Source organism: Temnothorax nylanderi, unplaced genomic scaffold, assembly GCF_030848795.1.
Source record: "Temnothorax nylanderi isolate EJ_2023f unplaced genomic scaffold, tnyl_v1.0 TNYL_tig0070_pilon, whole genome shotgun sequence".
Classification (NCBI taxonomy): Eukaryota; Metazoa; Arthropoda; class Insecta; order Hymenoptera; family Formicidae; genus Temnothorax; species Temnothorax nylanderi.
This window is the reverse complement of record NW_027249132.1, coordinates 274,737-295,148: the sequence shown is the minus strand read 5'-3', so window position 1 is coordinate 295,148 and position 20,412 is coordinate 274,737. Positions and strand designations below refer to the sequence as shown.

Sequence of the window (20,412 nt, the reverse complement as noted above, 5' to 3'; positions counted from 1 at the left end):
TCGATTGACCAGACTTGGCATATTCTCTTTCTTTCTACAGAATTTTTAAAGATCTCTTGCGTCACGGCGATGTGTCTTGTTCTTTTCATGCCCACAGTCATATTCAAATCTCATCTACTCTCGCGTACTTTTTTTCTTTAAAATATTTGCCTTCAATGATACACGAGACATGAATAATTACAATTTTAGACGCAATTATTATAAACAATTATTATTAACAATTATTATTAAAATATTAGTCGCTTAAAAATACAGTAAACGAATTTTATCTCTTCTACGTTACAAATTAATTAAAAGTTCAATTCTATATATCATACGTATTAATTCGTTTCTTTATACTGTATCTATTCATACTAAATAAATTATCGTATCAGACTTTCTTAACGAATATTATTTCAGCATCGTTGATTTATTGCATATATCACATGCGCTAAGTGAAAATTAACAATTCTGCCGTTGTTGTTTTTTTTTTATTTTATGTATACGATGATTTACGATTTACGCTAAAAAACTGGGAACCGCCTCTGAGTCAAACGTAAAGCATTTCGAGACGTTTGCGAAATGTAGCCGTTCTATCCTCCGTGGAGGGATGATTTTCTATATCGTTACATCGTTCACCGCTTCCGCCGTTACGAATGTCGATGGTTAATTCGACAGAAAGATCGAGGATGAGGGGTGAAGTGAAACTGCACCAATCGTTTCGCGGGGATATACGTTTCTACTCTCGTAAAGGGGGAATATGAGATGGAGTAGCGTCCTCGTGATCTCTTTATCGCGCCACGGTGACGTTACCACAACATTCTCGGAGAATAGCTGCAACATACACGATTCCCATACTATACTTCTTTCATCTCACGGAAGAAAATTTAATTTTGTTCGCTGATATTATCGCAAGCGGTTTTTACGTGATCAAAACAACGGATTATTCATCCTTAACAAAAATATATCACGAAAAATACCTCACTGTATCGCATGCATATTAAAAATTGTAATGTGTGCAGACTCGATCCGTGCGTGAATATCGTTTATTGAAACATATTGTAATATATATATATATATATATATATATATATTAATACATGTAGGTATATATAATATTTGTAATATATTGTAATATATATTAATATATGTATGTATGATATTTGTATATTTGTATGTATAAAGAAGGATAAGGTAGTTTAATGTATAATGTTATCCTTCCTTCAAGACCCGTATTTTATAAAAGTTTTAGTAAAGCGTTCCTAGGAGTTGCATATTCATAGAAAAGATTGGATCGCAGTTCTGAGATTTTGTCTGCACTCGTTGGCACAGCTCCAATATTAATCTTACAAAAGCCGAGGGAACATGATGGAAAATTAATGTCTTTTCCGAAATATGTATTATATGAGGATAGGGGTTCTTCTTAAAACTGAACTTTTCTAAAAAGTAAAACACACGTCAAGGGAATTTCATTTTCCATTTTTATGATTTATTCACACCAATATTATCAAAATATATTTCGAAGGATATTGTTTATGCGCGATATTCGCTGTTAGAAAGTCTCCATAAATTGCATATTACACAGACAATTATGTAACATATTTGAAAATCATATGCATATTGTACGTCGCATATTGCTGTTTTCCCAACTATCCAGTTAATGATCGTAATTAACAGCGGTACTACAAAAGCGAGAATATTCTGTATCGATCAGAATAAAACAGCGACATATGAAGATGACAACGAAAAAAACCCTAGAGAGAGGGGATTTTTTCGTTGTATTCTGAGAGCGATATGCGGTAGTAGTATTTTTGTCATCCCGATGACCGGCGTCGATCTATACATGGCATGGTAGCCGTTATAACGAGCTCGGTCCGAAGCGAGGCTCTCGTGCACTTGTCCAATGAATTCGTTTAATGGAAGCATTAGAGCATACCTTTCAGAACACGTTTTCCGGAGGAACGCCACGCCGCGCCGTTACCACCGCGCCAGTTTTATGCCGCGCCGCAACAATGCACCTGCACGGAGAGGAACTCATCTATGCTAACGACATTTTATGTACATGGAAACGGAATTGCCTTAACGTGAAAATCCCGTCGAGTTTCCGAAACCGATGTTGCTTTTAATCACGATCTTCCCTTTGTACATTCGAAGTAAGAGCTTTTCTTTCCCTCTTCCAGTTTTTTCTTTCTGTATTGTTTAGTTTAGAATCCTGAGAAATTTCTGAGGAGATAGTATTATCATGGATGTTCCGCATTCACGCGAACAGATCATTGAAACTTCGCCTCTAATAAAAAGTATTAGTCTTGTGTTACATACGTACGATACATAAATAATTCGTATAACAGCGCACTCTCGTTATATATAGATTCGACTTAAACTTTGGTATATATGGAATACATACATTTCTCAGTAAAAATATAATTTCGAAGGGCACAGAATACAAGATTATTAAACGCTATAGTTAAAAACCTCGATATTTTTCGTATTATAAATCTCACGTATGCATCACATATCGATAATTTGGAGTGCATTCAAAAGAAGAATTGTTAATAAATGCAAGGCGTTATAATTATTACTCATATTCCCTTTAACCCCATTGTTCTTCTTTTTATACCCGACAAGATGAACAATTGCAGTAGATGCTGTATAGATGTAGTCGATTTTTATTTTCTTTCTATTTCGAGAAAATCAACAAGAATAAGAGTGAAATTATTATAATATGTATCGGAGAGTAAGAATGATTACCGATCTTCGTATCTATGAAACAGTGCACGCCCTTTTTCTGTTAAGTTAAAAAATAAATCTACTTCCACTGAAAGAGTGTTTCTCGCGATAGTAGCGTTCGACGAAAATGACCCTCTCTAACGGAATCCTCCCGTTTTTTTTTCTTCGAGATATCCGCCATGTACCTTGAAATACCCAACTCATCATTGTCAGCGCGTGGTGCATGTTAGTCGGCGAACTCATCGATAAAACGAAGCATATTCGTCTTGCTCATCGATCTATTTTCATTTCGAACACCACCCCTTCGAATCAACGGAATAGCTTACCTTGTGCCAAAAAAAGAAGGCGCAATCCATTTTCATTTTCCCCGCAACTTCCAACTCTCGCGGCACAACGACGATGCAGCCGGAAGAGATAAAAAAAAAAGTAATAATTGTGACGCTGCTTTTTCGCACACGCGTGCACGAATGAGATATGTCTTATGTGTCGTGTCGATTAATAAAGTTTTCAAAAACTGAGTTTCGTTACGGGTTACCATTGTCGTCGTTCCTTTAATTAAGACTACGCGTATATTGAAATTTCAACTTTCTATTGATTCATGAAAAGAAACGTCTCTTTTTCTAAATCTTACTTAATTGTATATAAAATATTTAAATAAATGGACGTTTAATATCGCATAAACAAATACATAATATATAAATAATATTGCTCACCCTATGGTTGCTCCGCTGTCGTTTGATCCCTCTCAGGCCTCCTCTTCCTCTCATTAGATTCCTTGGTTGCAATCACACAATATAACACTCGCGAAAATACGATCAATTATAATCGCACGATACTTTGGACGGCACTTCCGATGTTAACCGTATACGCGCAATCCCGCGATATTTTGATAGCACTCTCAACATTAATCGTACGCGATGCCCACGAAGCACGCACAATTTAATAAACGAATATTATTAATAAGCCATATCGATATACTATAACTTGCTATTATTTGATCCAACGATATGTGTGTTACTCTAACAAACAATTCGGAAATAATAGTAGACCAATTATACATAAATTGGAAAATTCTGAGCGCAATATTTTATTCGAATCGTAGCAATAATAAAGAAGTAATTAATGTAATTATCGGAGCATCGGCTACACGGAGCGACACGTGACACATCCTGGTCGAGCCTCGGCATGCGAATGGTAACACAGCGATCTTTCTTGTATAAACAATAGCACGCTGTATGCAGCGCGCTATTGTTTAATAACAAATATTGAAGCCGCGTAAATATCCAACCAAATTCTTATTTCCTGAAAAAACACCTAGCGCGCGCGTGCTTTAGAATAAATTTGTGTTCACGAATCGTCACTTTTATGCGATCTATTGCAGCATTCCATTACTTGAATTATACAATCCGATGAATTCTATTCCGCGCTCTTAAATATGAAAAGATTAGGCAAATTACAATGGAAAATTTGAAGCGCGATATGAGAAATAGTACAATAGAAGCATCGCTAAAGAGATAATCGTAGCGGAACTATAATTTATAATTTCCGGCTTCTTTCTCTACGATTATTATTTGAAACGGATAAATCATGCAAAGTACTTGGATAAACGCGTGATAATTATTCACAGGATTCATGTTTTATAAGATAATAATGCTACGATACATGAAATAGCTCTCTCCACATATGATTAGTAGCCGAGATAGCATGCCTATAGGGACTTTGTACAAATAATAGCGCGCTGTCCACCGAAATAACAGATTCCAAGACCACGCATCAACCGAATTGTTGTTTCCTCGAAATATTGAACGCACTGCAAAGTAACTGACAATTTCTATTTCATGACCTTTAAATTAATTATTAACAACCGATATAATATATCACGGCTTTCCGTTACTTAAATTGATCCAAAAATATTATCCATAATAAAATTGTATAGATTTAAATGTCTCGTTTAATAGAGCGCGATATATTGAAATCATTAATCGACGTAAATATCGACCGATCCGCGCATGTATAGGTACTGTAAGTAATGAGAGAATTGTCGAAAGAAGAAAGGACATAAGTGTTTTCGAGCAAAGTCATCGTCCACAATAAAAACGATCGACAAATCGCAAGTGAACAACGTATAACGATTATTCATTAGATGACTTTAATAAAATGACAATACAGGTACGACGGCTAGTATTCATTCAATCATAACAAGAGTAATAATAATTATCACGAATCAGAGTATATAAGTGACGTTTTCCTCATCATCTTTTATATCTATCTTTATATCAAAATATAATAATATAAAACGCAAAAAGATAGTAATATAAAACGTAAAAAAATATAAGATCATAAAAATCGTAATTCTTATAGTCTTTAAATTGTCAATTATTCAAATATTATGCACTTTATTTTCTCATCTTCGACGATAATCACAAAAAAAAAACAGATTTTTAATCGACGGAGTTTGATTATGGCCTACTGTTTTTAGGCTGCAAATTATATATAATTATGTCATTTTAATATGCCATTAATGGTATTCGTTTTTAAAATAGTGAGGGCTGTAATCTGGTTCGTACAGTGAACCTGGCGTCGTCAAAGAACTAGGACACTAAATAACAGAGAAGCAAATGGTTCGAGGTAAAACTGGAAACGTTGTGCTTAAGACTCTCAAAGGAGCCCCGATTTAATTAGACGGAATAGCATGCAGGGACAGAGGCCGGGAGGAATGGCGAGAGGAAAGGGTCGGGAGGGAGAGGAGGAAGGGAGGAAGTTCCTTCGCGATCCTTTCCTCATCAGAAAGGTAAATGAATGGAGTGGTTCTTCGTCGGACGCAACAATGTGCACCTACATTTCCCTTTTAGCGTCTCTAATAGATATTGTCAGCATTTCTGCACCATAACACAGTACAAAGTACTAATTAAGAACGTCAGTACTCATCTACCGTACGCTGCATAGCATCCTGGATAATTATTTGATTAGCTTTTTTATTCGAGATTCGATTTTCATCAGAATTAATGCGACTCGATACGAGATATCCGATCGACTGCTCGTTTACAGTTACACACGTCAAAAATATGCGACAGTAGAACTCATTTATATTCTCAACAAAATTATTTTTATACGTAATATACTGTAATTATTGTATAATATTTTAATGCAAATTCCGCAAATTAAATAAAATCGAAAATCATAACACGATAATATGATAATATCGAAACCACAATAATTTTTGCATTACAAAAACAGTATTGCACGTCTTGTTATCTGTTATTGATTAAAAAAAAAAACGTGGTGATAATGATTTTTCACTATTCGGCTAATTCTGTCTTCTAAGTTCTTATCGTTCTTATTCACCAAATTTTAGCAAACACCTAATATTATAGCAAAAAGCTTTAGAAGCCGATTAACAACATATTTGAACTATTACGGGCAAATTCATGTTTTTAAAGAAAATCCACACTCGAACGGAATTAATTGTAATCTTAGACGACGCTAACGAGTCGATAAAACAAGGTGCGATAGCTCATTCGACAAAGTCAATTATAACCTCGATGTTAATTACAACCTCGTATTACGATTTTCAATTTTAATTAATTTAGTAGATTACGCTATTAAAATAATCGCGGGATATTACGTATGGAAATATCCATTGTGGTCGCAGGGAAACTCGAATAACAGTATCGTATATTTTATCGTGCGCATGTGTGCGAAAATACATATGGAATACGTTACACGTAACGCATTTATTCCGTAATACATACTTTTTACATACCATAGAGGGGACGGCATTTCGTTTTTGTGCCGTATACAGCGTTCCGTTTGACGGCGATCCCCTTGTTATTATTCGCGCGGCGAGACTCGAGCAGACCAGTTTATTTCACAGCACATAAAATATTTTGAAGAAGCAAGAACTCGGCCACCGCGCGTCCCGATGTTTCTCGTCGTTTCTTGCACGGTCAACACAGCGCGTTGTAGCGCGAGCCGCGCGAGGTCACAATATTTTGTCATTCGCACGTCGACGCTCTGCTCCTCGATCGGACCAGTCGCGACGCGAGCCGCTCCGTATATCGTCTCTTTGTCTCTTTTGCGTGTAAATAATCTCTCGAAACGCCATTGTGACAAGCTACCACGACGGGCACGACGTCCAACGCGGGGGTCGCGGGGGTCGCGGGGGTCGCGGGGATTAAGTAGGTAAGTATCGCAACGCAAGATGTTTCCTGCCGCGCGTTGATTGGCTGAGAACGGAACGGCCGATTTCAATATATTCGTTTCGCTTCGGTTGGCAATAGTGCCCCACACCCCAGTCCCCACACCCCTCCCGCTAATCGCTCCGACTTGTCGCGCTTCGGCACTCTCGGCGTCTATCGCGTAATGGCGATCAGGCGATGTGTTTCGAAGCTGTTATCAGGTATTTGCGCTTTGGAATCGATCGTTGATCAAGGCACCTTGCCTTTTCGCGAACACTTATTGTTAGTTAGTGGCACCGGTATATCCGTCACGTCAATCTGATTAAGACGGCGGTATTCGGAGTAATCATTCTTGAAAGAGAAGCTTGTCGCGAATCGTGATATTGCGAGTTACCGTGGCCGATGCGAAACGCCATAAAGAATTTTTTCTTCGAACGGAAGAACGTCTTGCCGATTCGGATTGCATCTCATCATTTTCTCGTTCTACAATCAAGTATTACACATTGAATTTCGTAAGAAGAATTCTTTTAAGGAATCCTCCGCCACCGAGATTCACAATTCTTTATTTAATTGGACATCTTACGATATTATTAGCCTACGCGATCGATCATCTCGCATGTTCATTAATTCGCAAATGTATCGAAGCGATAACTACACATCTACAGGTATCTTGCGCGATTTAAAATAAGAATTGTTAGGTAACAATAGATAGAGAAAGAAAACGAGAATTGCAAATTATAATTTCGCTACGATCTTCTCGAACAGTAATTATCTCTTTAGCGACGCTTCTATTGTACTATTTCTCATATATCGCGCTTCAAATTCTCCATTGTAATTTGCCTAATCCGTTCATATTACGAGCGCGTAATAATATAGAATTCATCGGATTGAATAATTCAATATAGAATGCTGTGATGTATATTATAGATCGTTTAAAAGTAACGGTTAAAAATAACAATTCGTGAAAATGATTCACACAAAATCTTAAAGCACGCGCTAGATACTTTCAGGAAGTAAAAATTGGATTTTCGCGGCTCTGATATTTGTTACTGCGTACAGGCACCCTATTGTTTATACAAGATCGCTGTATCACGATTCGCATGCCGATGGGAAATGAATAAATGGAGCCGCCGCGCTGCGCCGCGCCGCGCGGCCGGCGCGGCTTCTCGGCGCGACTCGCGCAGGTGGGGATAGGGTAGAGTGGGGGTAGGGTGATTAGGACGCTGTGCCTCGTCACCCCTACCCCCACTCGTGACGTGTTTCGGAATTTCGGAAACGTTGCTTCGGTGCTCGCGTTTTGGAGTCGAATCGATCGTTGATAAAGGCACTTTGCCTTTTCGCGGACACTTGTTGTGTCAGTAAGACGCGATATCCGTCGATTCGTTTGAGACGGCGATGTTCGGAGTAATCATTCTGCGAAGAGAAGTTTGTCGCGAGTCGTGAAATCGCGAGTTAACGTAACCGTCGTAACCGGTACGAAACGCCATAAAGAATTTTGCCTCCGGAACGAACGGGAGAACGTCGCGTGCGAGCCGATCAGACTGTGTATCTCGTTTTCTCTCGATCTACAATTAAATATTACACATTGAATTTCGTGAGAAGAATTCTTTTAGGGAATCCTCCGCCACCGACTTTCCTGACATTCGAATCAATCTTTTATTAAAGTGGATCTTATACGATGTTATTTGTTCACGCAATCGATCATCTCGTTAATTCGCAAACGTATCGCAGCGATACTACTCGTCTGCACAGGTATATGTTGCGCGATTTATTTAAAATAAGAATCGTTAGGTAAATAGAGAAAGAAAACGGAAGTTACAAATGATATAAGTTTCGCTACGAAAGTTATTCTCGAGAAATAGTTTATCTCTTTGTCGACGCTTCTATTTTACTTCTCGTATCGCGCTTCGAATTTTACATATTGTAATATTTGTCTAAAATGTTTTCATATTAAGAGCGCGGAATAATATAGAATTTATCGGATTGTATAATTCGAGTGATGGAATGCTGTGACGCATAGATCGTTTAAAAGTAACGATTCGTGAAAATTTCCACAAATTTATTTTAAAGCACGCGCTAGATATTTTCAGGAAGTAAAAGAATTCGGTTGGATACTCGCGCGGCTCTATTTGTTATTGCGTGTGGCGCGCTATTGTTTGTGTAAGCTCGCCGTGTTCCCATTCGCATGTTGACGCTCGATCAAACACGTACCGCGAGCCGTTCCCGCGTATTCGATGCTCCGATAACTATTTCCTTATCCTCGTTAGGAATCGGATGTATATCGCGCTCGGAAATTTCCAATTTAAGTATAATTTGTCTATTAGCATTCTCGAATCGATAGTGCGGAGTGCGGAGTGATACCCGTATCGCCGGATCAAATAATAGAAAGCCACGATTTATCGAGGCGCGGGTTTATTTAACGGTGTCGTTTATTTAATTTCGCGTAGTTGGCAGGATTGCGCGCCGCGTACGATTAACGTCGGGAGTGCCGTTCGAAGTATCACGCGATTGTGGCTGCTGCGGTCCATTTGACGCTACAAATGCTTCGAAGCGTTCTTCTTCTCCTTCTTTCTTCATTGAAAGAAAGGAGAAAAGGAATGCTTCGAAGCATTTGTAGCGTCAAGTGGACCGCAGCCTGTAATTGATCATACTCTTGTTTGAAAAGTAACGTTTAAAAGTGACGATTCGTGAAAATTTGCGCACATTTATTTTAAAGCGCGCGCTAGGTATTTCGAGGAAATGGGAATTCGGTTGGACGTTTGCGCGGCCTTGATATTTGTTATTGCGTACAGCGCGCTATTGTTTATACATGATCGCTGTGTAACCATTCGCATGCCGACGCTCGACCAGACAAGATGTGCCGCGTGTCGCTCCATTATTTCCTTATCATTGCTACTACGATTTGAATAAAATATCGCGCTCGGAATTTTCCAGTTTAGGTATAAGTGGTCTACTGCTATTTCCGCGCGATTCGATAGTTCAGAGTAACCCACATATCGTTGAATCAAATAATAGAAAGTCATGATATATTGATATGGTTTATTAATAATATCGTTTATTAAATTGTGCGTGCGTCGCCGGATTGCGCATCGCGTACGGTTAATGTCGGAAGTGCCGTTAAAATATCGCGGGATTGCGCGTCGCATATACAGTTAATGTCGGAAGTGCCGTCCAAAGTATCGATTATAATTGATCGTATTTTCGCTGTGTTGTGTTGTGTAACTGCAACTGAGGCACTTAATCTGAGAGGAGGAGGAGGTCTGGGAGGCATCGGGCGACGGCGGAGCAACCATGGGGTGAGTAATTTTATTTACATAATAATATTATATTACATTACTTATTTCCGCGTACTTAAATTGTCTATTTACATAATTTACAGATAAGAATTAGAGAAAAAAAAACTGTATTTATAAAATTTTATGAAAGATTTATACTTATGAAAATTTTGGAACTCTTAACTTTTTTAAATGATATATAATCTTTTTGAAGGAAATATTTTTTAAAGAATGAATAAAAAGTTTAGTTTGCGTAGTAATAATTATTTGTTCAAATATTAATGCTTTGAGATATAATAATTTGAATATATATTTCTGTTGCAGTTCAACGTAGTTTACAACTCCGCTGTTGCGTACTGCGAGTCGGTGAGTCAAATAATCTTTTATATTATTGAGGTAATGAATCTGTGAAAACTTTATCAGATTTGACAGATATTATATGTATGGCATATGTAAAGCTACGTATACATATATTAAAATTAAATTAATAACAATATAAAGATAACAGCATAAAGATATTGCAGATAAATATGATAAATCACAGATTTGTTATTATGAAATGGATGGGCTAGAACAGATTAAGACCAATGTACGTTTAATCCTGAAATACTTTGTACACAGAATTTTCAGGAAATGCATTTGAGAAATAATGATCTGACATGTTAAGAATGTTGTTAAAAAATTATAATATCAAGTTTATTATAATTAATTAAATTTTTTAGTAAAAAGTTTAAAAAAATAGCGAGAAATGAGAAAAAAGGAACGAAGTAAAATGAAAGTATAACAATTATGACAATTATAAAATATATTGATATTATTATGATATATAAGGCTTATAATTTTTGTTAATAGTATTGTCACATTTTATGAAATATAAAGATCAGAACAAAGTTTTTTTATATGCATTTAAGTATAAGAAATAAAAATATAGATATTATTACATATGTATAAACATGATAGGGAAAAATTGTTAATACTTAGATGTTTTATATTATTTTTCTTTCTTTTTTTAATATTCTTCCAAAATAAAATATTATATAAGCTTATGTAAAAAATTTGTAGATACATTTAATATATTATAAGTATAAATATAATATAAGGACAAAAGATATTTTACTGTTACGTTACATATTACAATTAATTTATATATTATACTATGCACTAACGATTATTGTATCTATTCTATTACTGATTTGGTTTTAATTTATCATAGCTTATCCATTTATATTTATTAACTTGAAACATTGTTTATTTTATTATTGATCAATTTCATATCAGCTATTCAAGTGCTCGATTTTGAAATAATATTGAAAAACGTTTGAAATAATTTTGGTATGTTTTTTGAAAAATCGTGCGTATTCTCAACGCGAATTTCCACTGGAATGTTCGTGCTTTTTTAACCGAGAGATAGGGGCTTATTTTACCGACAATTCGATTGTCTGTTATATTTGCCATTTACCAAATTGCAAATATCGAGGTGACTCGAACGAAATTTCGCGAGACGTGTTCGTGTTGGTGACTTATCGTAGAATTTTCGTAATAATAGCTATCTCGTACCATGCGATGCGGCACGAATAAATTATTCCTTTGACTTAGAAAGTTGAAAAAAGTTTTTATTATGGCGAAGCGGTTACGTACTCTGGATAGTAAGTGCCGATGAAAATTGCTGACAACCGTGGACGTGTCGTCGTGATAGGGTGACGACAATCTTAACTTATAAGCCTCTTAAAAGCTTTGCCGTTTAATTAAATGGGCTTAGCGCACAGATATATAAGAAGATTCTTTTCCATTATTTTATACATTCAACGTATTGCGGGACGAACTTCGAGAAGTCGCCGTTGAAATGTAATTTGGCTCACCCACGGCTTTCCGCTTCTCTAACTCGGGAGCTCTTATTTTCGAGAATGGTTTCATAAAGGGATCGCGTATAGTTAGCGCTAAATGCGGTTTTATATCGGTCCCACTTCTCAGCAGAATTTCTAAGGAGTCGGGCTCGTTTCTGAATAACCATCCGTATATATGCTCGTCGTCGATTTTCGTCGAACGACGGCGCGATCGACGGCACAGAACGTTTTCCCCGGAAAATATTGCACCGGGCGGGCGCGGCGTTCGTATTCCCAATGTAAACTCTTTGGGATGCAAATTTTCCTTTCCTACGTCTGCTCGTATCAGCTCCACGGCGTAATAAAGAAACGCATATCGAGATGAACCACCTTCTTCTCCTTCTACCCATCGATCGATTCGATTTACTTTCCACGTCGCCTGTTTCTTCGCCATCAAAAAATTCCTACGGAATAAGGCATATGGCAAAATAAAACCTGTTCGCACAGTTAATATTAGTAAATGCATCGGTAAATTTACTTTATGCAAAATAGTGAATGTTAGAAAGAACTTTCCAGACATTTGCTAATATTCCACTAAATTGTTCCTTTCCTCTCTCATGCGTCTGTTGAGTTTTTTTTGCTCTCATATCATGTTATCTTTCTCGATCGATCATATATTATTTCATGAATACTATTCGCTGTCAGTTCTTCAGGGTTTGTGCGAAGCATACTTATGAAAATAATTTTTATTCATTAATGCCTCGCTATTAGTTTTTCAAGAAGATAAAAAATATTTTTCAACTTATTTTATTTTATATCTTTATGTATAAAAAAGAAAGATAAGGCATGGATAGCGCACGTATTAAATTACGTTCCGCTCAAGAAACGCCGTCTGCGTGTAAATTATAAGAATATCGCGTTTCAGAGGAATAAAAGAGAGATTTCTTATAAGCCGGATGACTCTACGATGTTCTGAGGCAACGGAAAATATTGATAGCGAAAGGAAGGGAACGATCGAGTCGAGAGAATCGACTTTCTTTCCTTCCTTCTATAGAAGCGCGGTCTTATTATAGAGACTAATGGCACAGTATAGTTCGTATACCTCATGAACGATGGGATCCCTTCCTTCCCTCGATATTTTTCATTCGCTACTTTGAAGCTAGTCAATTACCCGAAGTGCGAAACACGCTTTTGCTAAAGTACGTCAAAGTGACATTTTTTTTTACAACTGCTAATATCCCATGTTTCCCACTTATCCGCTTGTATGAAATATTCGTACTGCGAGATTAACTTGTTAAATCATGTCTGTACATTCGTCTATATTGCAATGCCCCACCTGGAACAAATTTTCTCAGGCTGAGTCAGTTACAATTATCGAAGCAATTTTTTCAAAAGTACGTAGAAATGCTTTATCACTTCACGGCACAGCGTTCTTTCACTTGTTGAGCGCGAAAAGCTCCGTACGATTGTAGACGTGAATTATTCACTTTTCTCTTAGCGAGAGCGTACACACATACACATACATTCTTGTTCGCCGGCGATCCTACCGCCTTTATATGCCCTCGATGAAGGATGTTACGATCAGAGACCGTCATCGGTTTGCACGGCTGATCCTGTTATAAATTTCGGATTCGTTGGCGGAGCGCAACCATATTTCCCAGTCCCCCGGCCGGAGAAGAGAGGAGAAAAAGCTCGTTTGTGATATTGGCGATATAGCAGCGCCGTAAATTGCGCTTTGATATATCATGACGCGATCGGTGGATATTGCGCGTGCAAAGGTATTCTCGGTCTGATCTATGTGAGCGCTCTCGCCCGCGCCGCCCGCGCCGCCCGCGCCGGTGGGACTTTTTGAAAAACGCCTGACAAGGTGGAAACAAAAATATTTGCTCGGCGGATTGGTTAGTGATATCGCGTAACGGATATCGATCCGCGTTAACCGCGGCTATTGCGAATTGATGAATTTTCACTCTGACGGAAAATCTATTAGCCGTTCCATAAATCAAAGAACGTTTACTCGCTCGCGGGGTCTAGGAATTCCCTTTACCTTCGGTTAACCGCTGTAAGCGGACTTATTACGTTGTAGTTATCCCTAGCTGCCGAGAGTTACTCACTGCAAACGTAAACCGTGCAAACGTGCCAAGTGCCCTCATCACGCTCCACAGTTTGCGAAATGATTAATGTAGCGCAACGCGGTCGGTTTTCTGCGTGTGATCGAAGAAATTTAATTAATTCAGGCGTGAACGCGTGGGAGTCCAACTTCGTCTCAATAACGAACAATATAAGATGAGCCGCGAATTTTTATTCAATCGCAAGATCCATTTGAACATTCAGAATCGATAATTAAATATCTGCTCTATTTGAATATGGCGATTTAATTATTTGCAACTGGCAACTTTGATTCCCGTGAGATGATTAATTAGCGCATCGCCTTCGAGGTGATGTCCATGGGTTGGGTCATTTGCGGAAGGCGCGTGGCGGAACCAAGTTGGTACATTTAATTAACGAGCGGCACCAATTAATTAGGCACTTGAAAGCATAATCCGTCTTCCTAGCAGCGAACCAGTCTCGTCCCTTTGCGCAATGCCGCAAAAATCTTATTAACGCGAAAATTTATAATTCTTTTATTCGCATCGTGGCCTCTCCGATTTCATAAACAATAGAATTTATTGTTAAAGCAATATAAATCTTGATTCCAATCTCGTAAAGTCTTCTTTATTTAGGAAAATCTCGTAAACTCTTCTTTATTTAGGAAATTTATACGTACACGTGCTTGTGCTTGAATTAAAAGTCGTCGAACAGCGAATTTTTAATGGACAACATTGCGGTTCGTCGATGAAAGTGGGTCGGCGAGATCGTACACGAGCTAAATTACGGCATCGCATTTAAGGTGGCGTTCCTAATTAATTAAGTATCTCGGGAGAAAATTCGTCTTCCAACGCTTTGTAATGGGGTGCTTTGCGGGAACACTTAGAAAACTTAATAGCATGGGAAAAAGAGCTCTTTGTCCGCCCGACTCGTTTAGCATACAATGCGGCGAGTTTCCCTCGAGTTTATTCGCCATTAATCGCCAAATTAGATTCCCACTGTTTGTATCGGTTGTAAAATCGCGATATCCCCTGTTCGGTGTGTAGCATCGAAACGCATACCGAATACTCGCGGACTTCACGAATACCTCGCGGATAAAAGTTTGCATTTCTGAATACCAATACCGTCAGCGAAAGTTTTCTTCTTTCCTTCTCTTTCCGTTGCTCCTTTCTTACCGGAGCACCTACTTGTAAGAATCTTATCGAAGGCGTTACTTCGAAATGAACTACCGATTGGATCGAGATTTCGGGAGAAAAAAAAAGCACATCGAGCGGTTGTGGCGTCGGCCAACGAATCCCGGGGATTTCGTTCTTTTGCGATAAGGGCGACGATGTCCGATAATCTCTTAGAGTAATGACTTCTTTTAGGATCAATGATGACGATGGCTGATCGATGAGTGATAATCTCTTTGCGAGCTGTGGAAAATAATAGGATTATTAATATTGGATTATTAATAATGATAATTCTAGACAGACTTATATACGTACATTTATTTATATACTTCTTTATAAATGTATTAAACTTTATTTGTTAGATTATTACTAGAAATGTTAGTCACGCCAGTTGTTAAAATGTCAATACTGTGCACTCGAAGTCGATTTGCTAGTTGGAAACTCGAGATTAACTTTATGATATATAGTTAATCCAATATTAACTTAGAAATTACTAGACAATATAAAGTTATAGCCGCTTCTTGTAAGAGGCACGATTCAATTGGCAGTTAATGTTGATTTATCTTCAATAGGATACTCGAGCACAGGTGTTTCAAGTAGAAGTTTCTTCCTTGATGGATACTTATTTAGAGATTGTAACGATTATTTTTTATTGCTCTATTATTTCTTCGTGATATAAAATGTCGCGTCGTTGTAGAAGAAGTTTTGATGTATTTACCCGGCTGAAATTCAAGCTATGAGCCAATCTACTTTTCTCTATTTTCTTTCATGCTATTGACGCTCCTAAACATCGCGCGTGCTTATCAACCCTTCAATTTCGATGCCATTACGGATAACATTGACTCGCGAATGCATGTATGCAATTCCAAATCGGTTAGACGCGTTCGAACGTAACCGCGTGTCTCGTGGAGTAAGCTCAAGCCCGTGCATCTGTGTGTCGCGTCGCGTATAGCGTTTCTAAACTCGTATCAAAGAGAAATCGGAACGTTGCAAACTTGTTCGAGCGAGCATTTTATACACAGTGACGGAAATGCCGCGTCGTTAGCTAAACTTAATCCTGCGACGCAAATATTGAAGCCGAATACAAAATTACGGGCCACGACGAAGCGAGGCGGCTGTCGATCTTAAGCGACATCGTTTGAATAAAATATCAATCCCGAGTAAAACGTGAGGGGTCGCGAGGTATCGAATTTTACAATTTATGTCCCGCATACTTAAACGCGGTCTCATGTATAAATTATGGGCTAATCGTATTAAGCGGCAGCCGAGTCAGCTCCTCGGAAGGAGCATCTCCGATCGTAATTAACGCCCGTAACTTCGACGATACGATGACGCGATAGACGCAAATCTCCTAGCCAAGTCGGAACGTGAATCATCTCACAATCAGTCTTGAAAGAGATGACTTTATCATTCTAGATGCGTCGGGAATCGATTTATGGAATCGGAAATAACAGAGGGAGATACCGACGCTTTCGAACATCGACGCAATAGTCAGAAAATTGCCATTTGATGTAGAAAATATTCTCAATACAATATATGAACTATTTTCATGGTATATAGTATTGTACACGCGACTCACGCATGCGTGCGTGTGTATGTTCGCGTGCACGTCAATTTGCTCCGTCGCGTCGGTCCTTTTTCTCATTTCGAGACGCGTGCCATCGGACTATGATGTGGAACGTCTACGTTTTTCAATTTCCTAATGGATACGTGCGGTAGCTATACGTTACTCAGCCACGATCATTCAGCCGGGCTGATTGAAAATTGCGGGTGCAAGGCGTATCAAGGAATCGATAGGACCGATACGTTGACTGAGCCACTCGGTAACACATATATCCCCTTTTGTAGGCATTACTTCTTATATCGTAGCTTATGACAATATTACAATACGGTACATATGATTACATCTCGAGAATTTATGAATTGGATTTGATGTTGCTACGTGATAAGAGCCAATTTTTTTTTACAATGATTAAATTTTTGAAATGTTATATAGAGAAAACTAGATCTGCAAAATGGAAGAGAAATATTAAAGACGTGTATGTTCATTTTATAAAACCGATACTAGCTAAAAGAGTCAATTTATCTGTAGGAATATTTAGATTCGTTTTTGGCTGCCTATAAAACGTCACTTTATTTGCATAAAATAAGGATATGGTGTTAGGAACGTCACATTATTGCACCCTCGTGTCATATCTGCGGAGCGAATATACGTGTCAGGCTACGCAAAGTATAATGTTATAGTAGATGATGCATGATAAAGCGTATAAACGCGAACAAAACGCAAAAGAATGTTGCGGGAGATGTGAATAGTGGCAATCGGAGTGATGGATGTAATACGCTGGTGTATTATATTTAGTGAGAAACGTTACAATCCGTTTTACAGAGGAGGCTTACAACTTCGAAATACACAAATACATTACGTATAATACCTGTGCAAGAAGATTGCAATTATTATATAACTATTTGCGCAACATTATTCCTTGCACGTTATTAAATTAATATTCATTAGCGAAGAAAAAATATGTAAAATCAGAATAACAATAATTCTCCAGCTGTATATTAATATGGATATAGTGAAATTGTTTCTGAGACTCTATCTTAGTTTCTAAATGCTTCTCTGCATTTATGATGTAGTTGATAGCCTACTAAAAAGCAAATAATGCACCACGATAATTCTCTGCGCTGTACGCGATAATGAAATCGAATGCAATCGAAACGAGCTTAACTACACTCAATTGTGATTTAAACGACTTTCCAGATTCGTTTTAATAAAAGTAGCTTTGCTGCAAATGACGCGCCTTATAGTATAAGTAAAATCAGTTGCGCGAGACTTTATGGGACTCGGGGAGAAACCATGCTGTGATGCGAGTAGTTGCGGTCTGATGACAGTCAGACCGGAGAGCGCGGGTTGTAAAGGCGTCCTTTCGAACAGGTTGTCTCCGGCATGATATTACGTCGACGACACCGCTGCATCCGTGTTTATGGCTTACGACTAAATAACACAGCTTGCACCTTAAAGCTGGGTTTGAAGATCTTGCGCTCGCGGCGCAAGATCTTCACTCTTTTTCGCGAGATATGACGATGCAGTATTTTTCTCAATTCGTGAAGTCGCGCTCGTAAAATTCACGGTTTCGTACACATCGTGTCGTAATCTTCAAAGCATTTATGAAATATTTGATGTAATTAGTACATACACTGAGAAAAAATCCAAAAAAATATTTATTAGGTGGCTCCTAATAGCATGCATATTTACTTATTTTTTACACATATTTATTTAGAATTAGATATTTTTATTTCAATTAAATAAAAATATCTAATTCTAAATAAATATGTGTAAAAAGTAAGTAAATAATGCTATTAGGAGTCACCTAATAAATAATTTTTTGGATTAAAATATTTCTTTCTCAGTGTATAATAGCAATGAATTGTATCAATAATAATGGAACACATCAGTAGTTTGCAAATTCGTATGAAAAACTGATTTGTGTACATTAATTGAGATTATTGAGAATATTGCATATAATTAATAATTAACTATTATTAACCTATCTAATTAGATTAGTCGAATTTATATAAATCAAAATATTGAATACCCTGTAAACTTGTTTGCTATCGGAAATCCAGTTTGTTATTACAAATCATCATGTTTTGAATAAATACAAAACGTCGAGCGGAAAATTTATGATAGGTACTGCATAGAACGTACATACGCATCGATCCGATCTCGCGCATCACCTTAACGTACAAAAATTTCTCCCAGTGTTATCGTAGCACCGCAACAACGTTCGCTGTGTTTGCCCAGCGGTGTTTATCGAATGGAAAAATATGCTCATGGCAATTCCGGTAATGGTCGCGGGCGGAATCGCGCGCGGCGCTGCATCGTAAAAGCTACTCCATGCGAACGAGCATGCCTGTCGAATGTACACTTTTTAAAGCGCTGTGCACATTTCACCCGACGTTCTTGTATCCCGCCGCAACAACATTCGCCAGGTCATTCTTTGCGTACATACTCCGCAGATTCGTATGTACGACCATCGTTTGTCGATGGATGAATACATATGCACTCGTTACCTTTCAACTCTTACTTCGCACTTTGATTTTTTTACGATCCGTATTTTTTTTGTTTATGTAACACGCGGATATACCTATTTACTCTTTGACAGACAGAATTTTTATTGAAATTATATATAATGGTGCATCTGCGTGATATATGTTACGTCAGACAGATTATTTATTCAGACTAGATTTTTCTGTTGCGGCAAAATATCATAATTGGATGTAGTAAAAGTTTAGTATTAATATATAATTTTTTTTATTTTATCGATGCTTATCTGATTTCTCAAGGAAAGAATTTAATTAATAATATAAATAATTTTTCGTTTGAGTATTCGATAATATCCTTACCGTGCAGCAGCATGAAGAGGGTGAAAATGCAGATCATTTTGAAAGGTTTGCATCGACCGGTCCCATTGCCGCTATGATGTAAATCCATTCCTAGTGCTTTCACAGTCCATTGTTTCTGATACATTTCACGTCAACCGCTTCTTCAAAGCTGCCAGCAATCGGCCGAGGGCGACGTGTTTTCCTGGTTGGCAATAAAAAGGAATTCACTTCGCTCACTGACAGTTGCAACACTTGGCCGCGTTATTTCCATCAGTCATTGATAATATCTTGCACTTTTGTATATTTAGCAAACCAAGAAGAAGATATTGCTTATATAAGTCGAATAAAGTGTCTGCTCTTTTCTCGAGTTCTCGCAGAAATATCGATAACGATAAAATAACTGTATCGTAAAATTGAGGATAAAATAAAAATCGTATATTTTACATTTCCTCACTAGAGTAATTAAACCTATATATGTAAAAAAGATCTTTTTAAATATTATATATGACTAGCACGAGCGTAGAAATTAATACGAGAAAACCATCATCGCTGTAATCAAGTTAATCTCATATCATATACAATGGTACACTTAATATTTTCCCGAATTATGCAACGGACCATCATGAACGAGCGCGCGTGCGCGTGTGTGTGTACGCAATTATTCAGGAAAGTAATTACTTCTGCCGCGATTACGATTTCAAGCACTGACGGAGCAAAAAGAGGGACAAGAGTGTTTAATCGCGTTGCGCGTGATGTCGTTTCTATTCGCTGTTAAAAAAGTGTACGT

General features: G+C 37.7%; 2 protein-coding genes across 12 annotated transcripts in view; one reads left to right on the top strand and one right to left on the bottom strand.

Moving 5' to 3' along the window:
* Positions 1-20,412, bottom strand: part of LOC139773840 (zwei Ig domain protein zig-8) — a 59,606-nt gene that overhangs the window by 37,478 nt on the left and 1,716 nt on the right. For 6 of the 11 annotated variants that reach the window (XM_071708598.1, XM_071708609.1, XM_071708604.1 and 3 more), the window contains one exon: positions 19,647-20,025. In XM_071708598.1, the coding sequence (XP_071564699.1) occupies positions 19,647-19,770 (124 nt within the window). In that variant the 5' untranslated portion in view covers positions 19,771-20,025. Of the gene's footprint in view, positions 1-19,646; positions 20,094-20,412 lie in introns of all 11 variants that reach the window. The other 5 variants (XM_071708603.1, XM_071708607.1, XM_071708608.1 and 2 more) reach the window with 3 other exon arrangements.
* Positions 10,507-20,412, top strand: part of LOC139773841 (zwei Ig domain protein zig-8) — a 166,617-nt gene continuing 156,711 nt past the window's right edge. The window contains exon 1 of the mRNA XM_071708613.1: positions 10,507-10,525. The gene's annotated coding sequence lies outside the window, so the exon portion shown is untranslated. The remainder of the gene's footprint in view (positions 10,526-20,412) is intronic.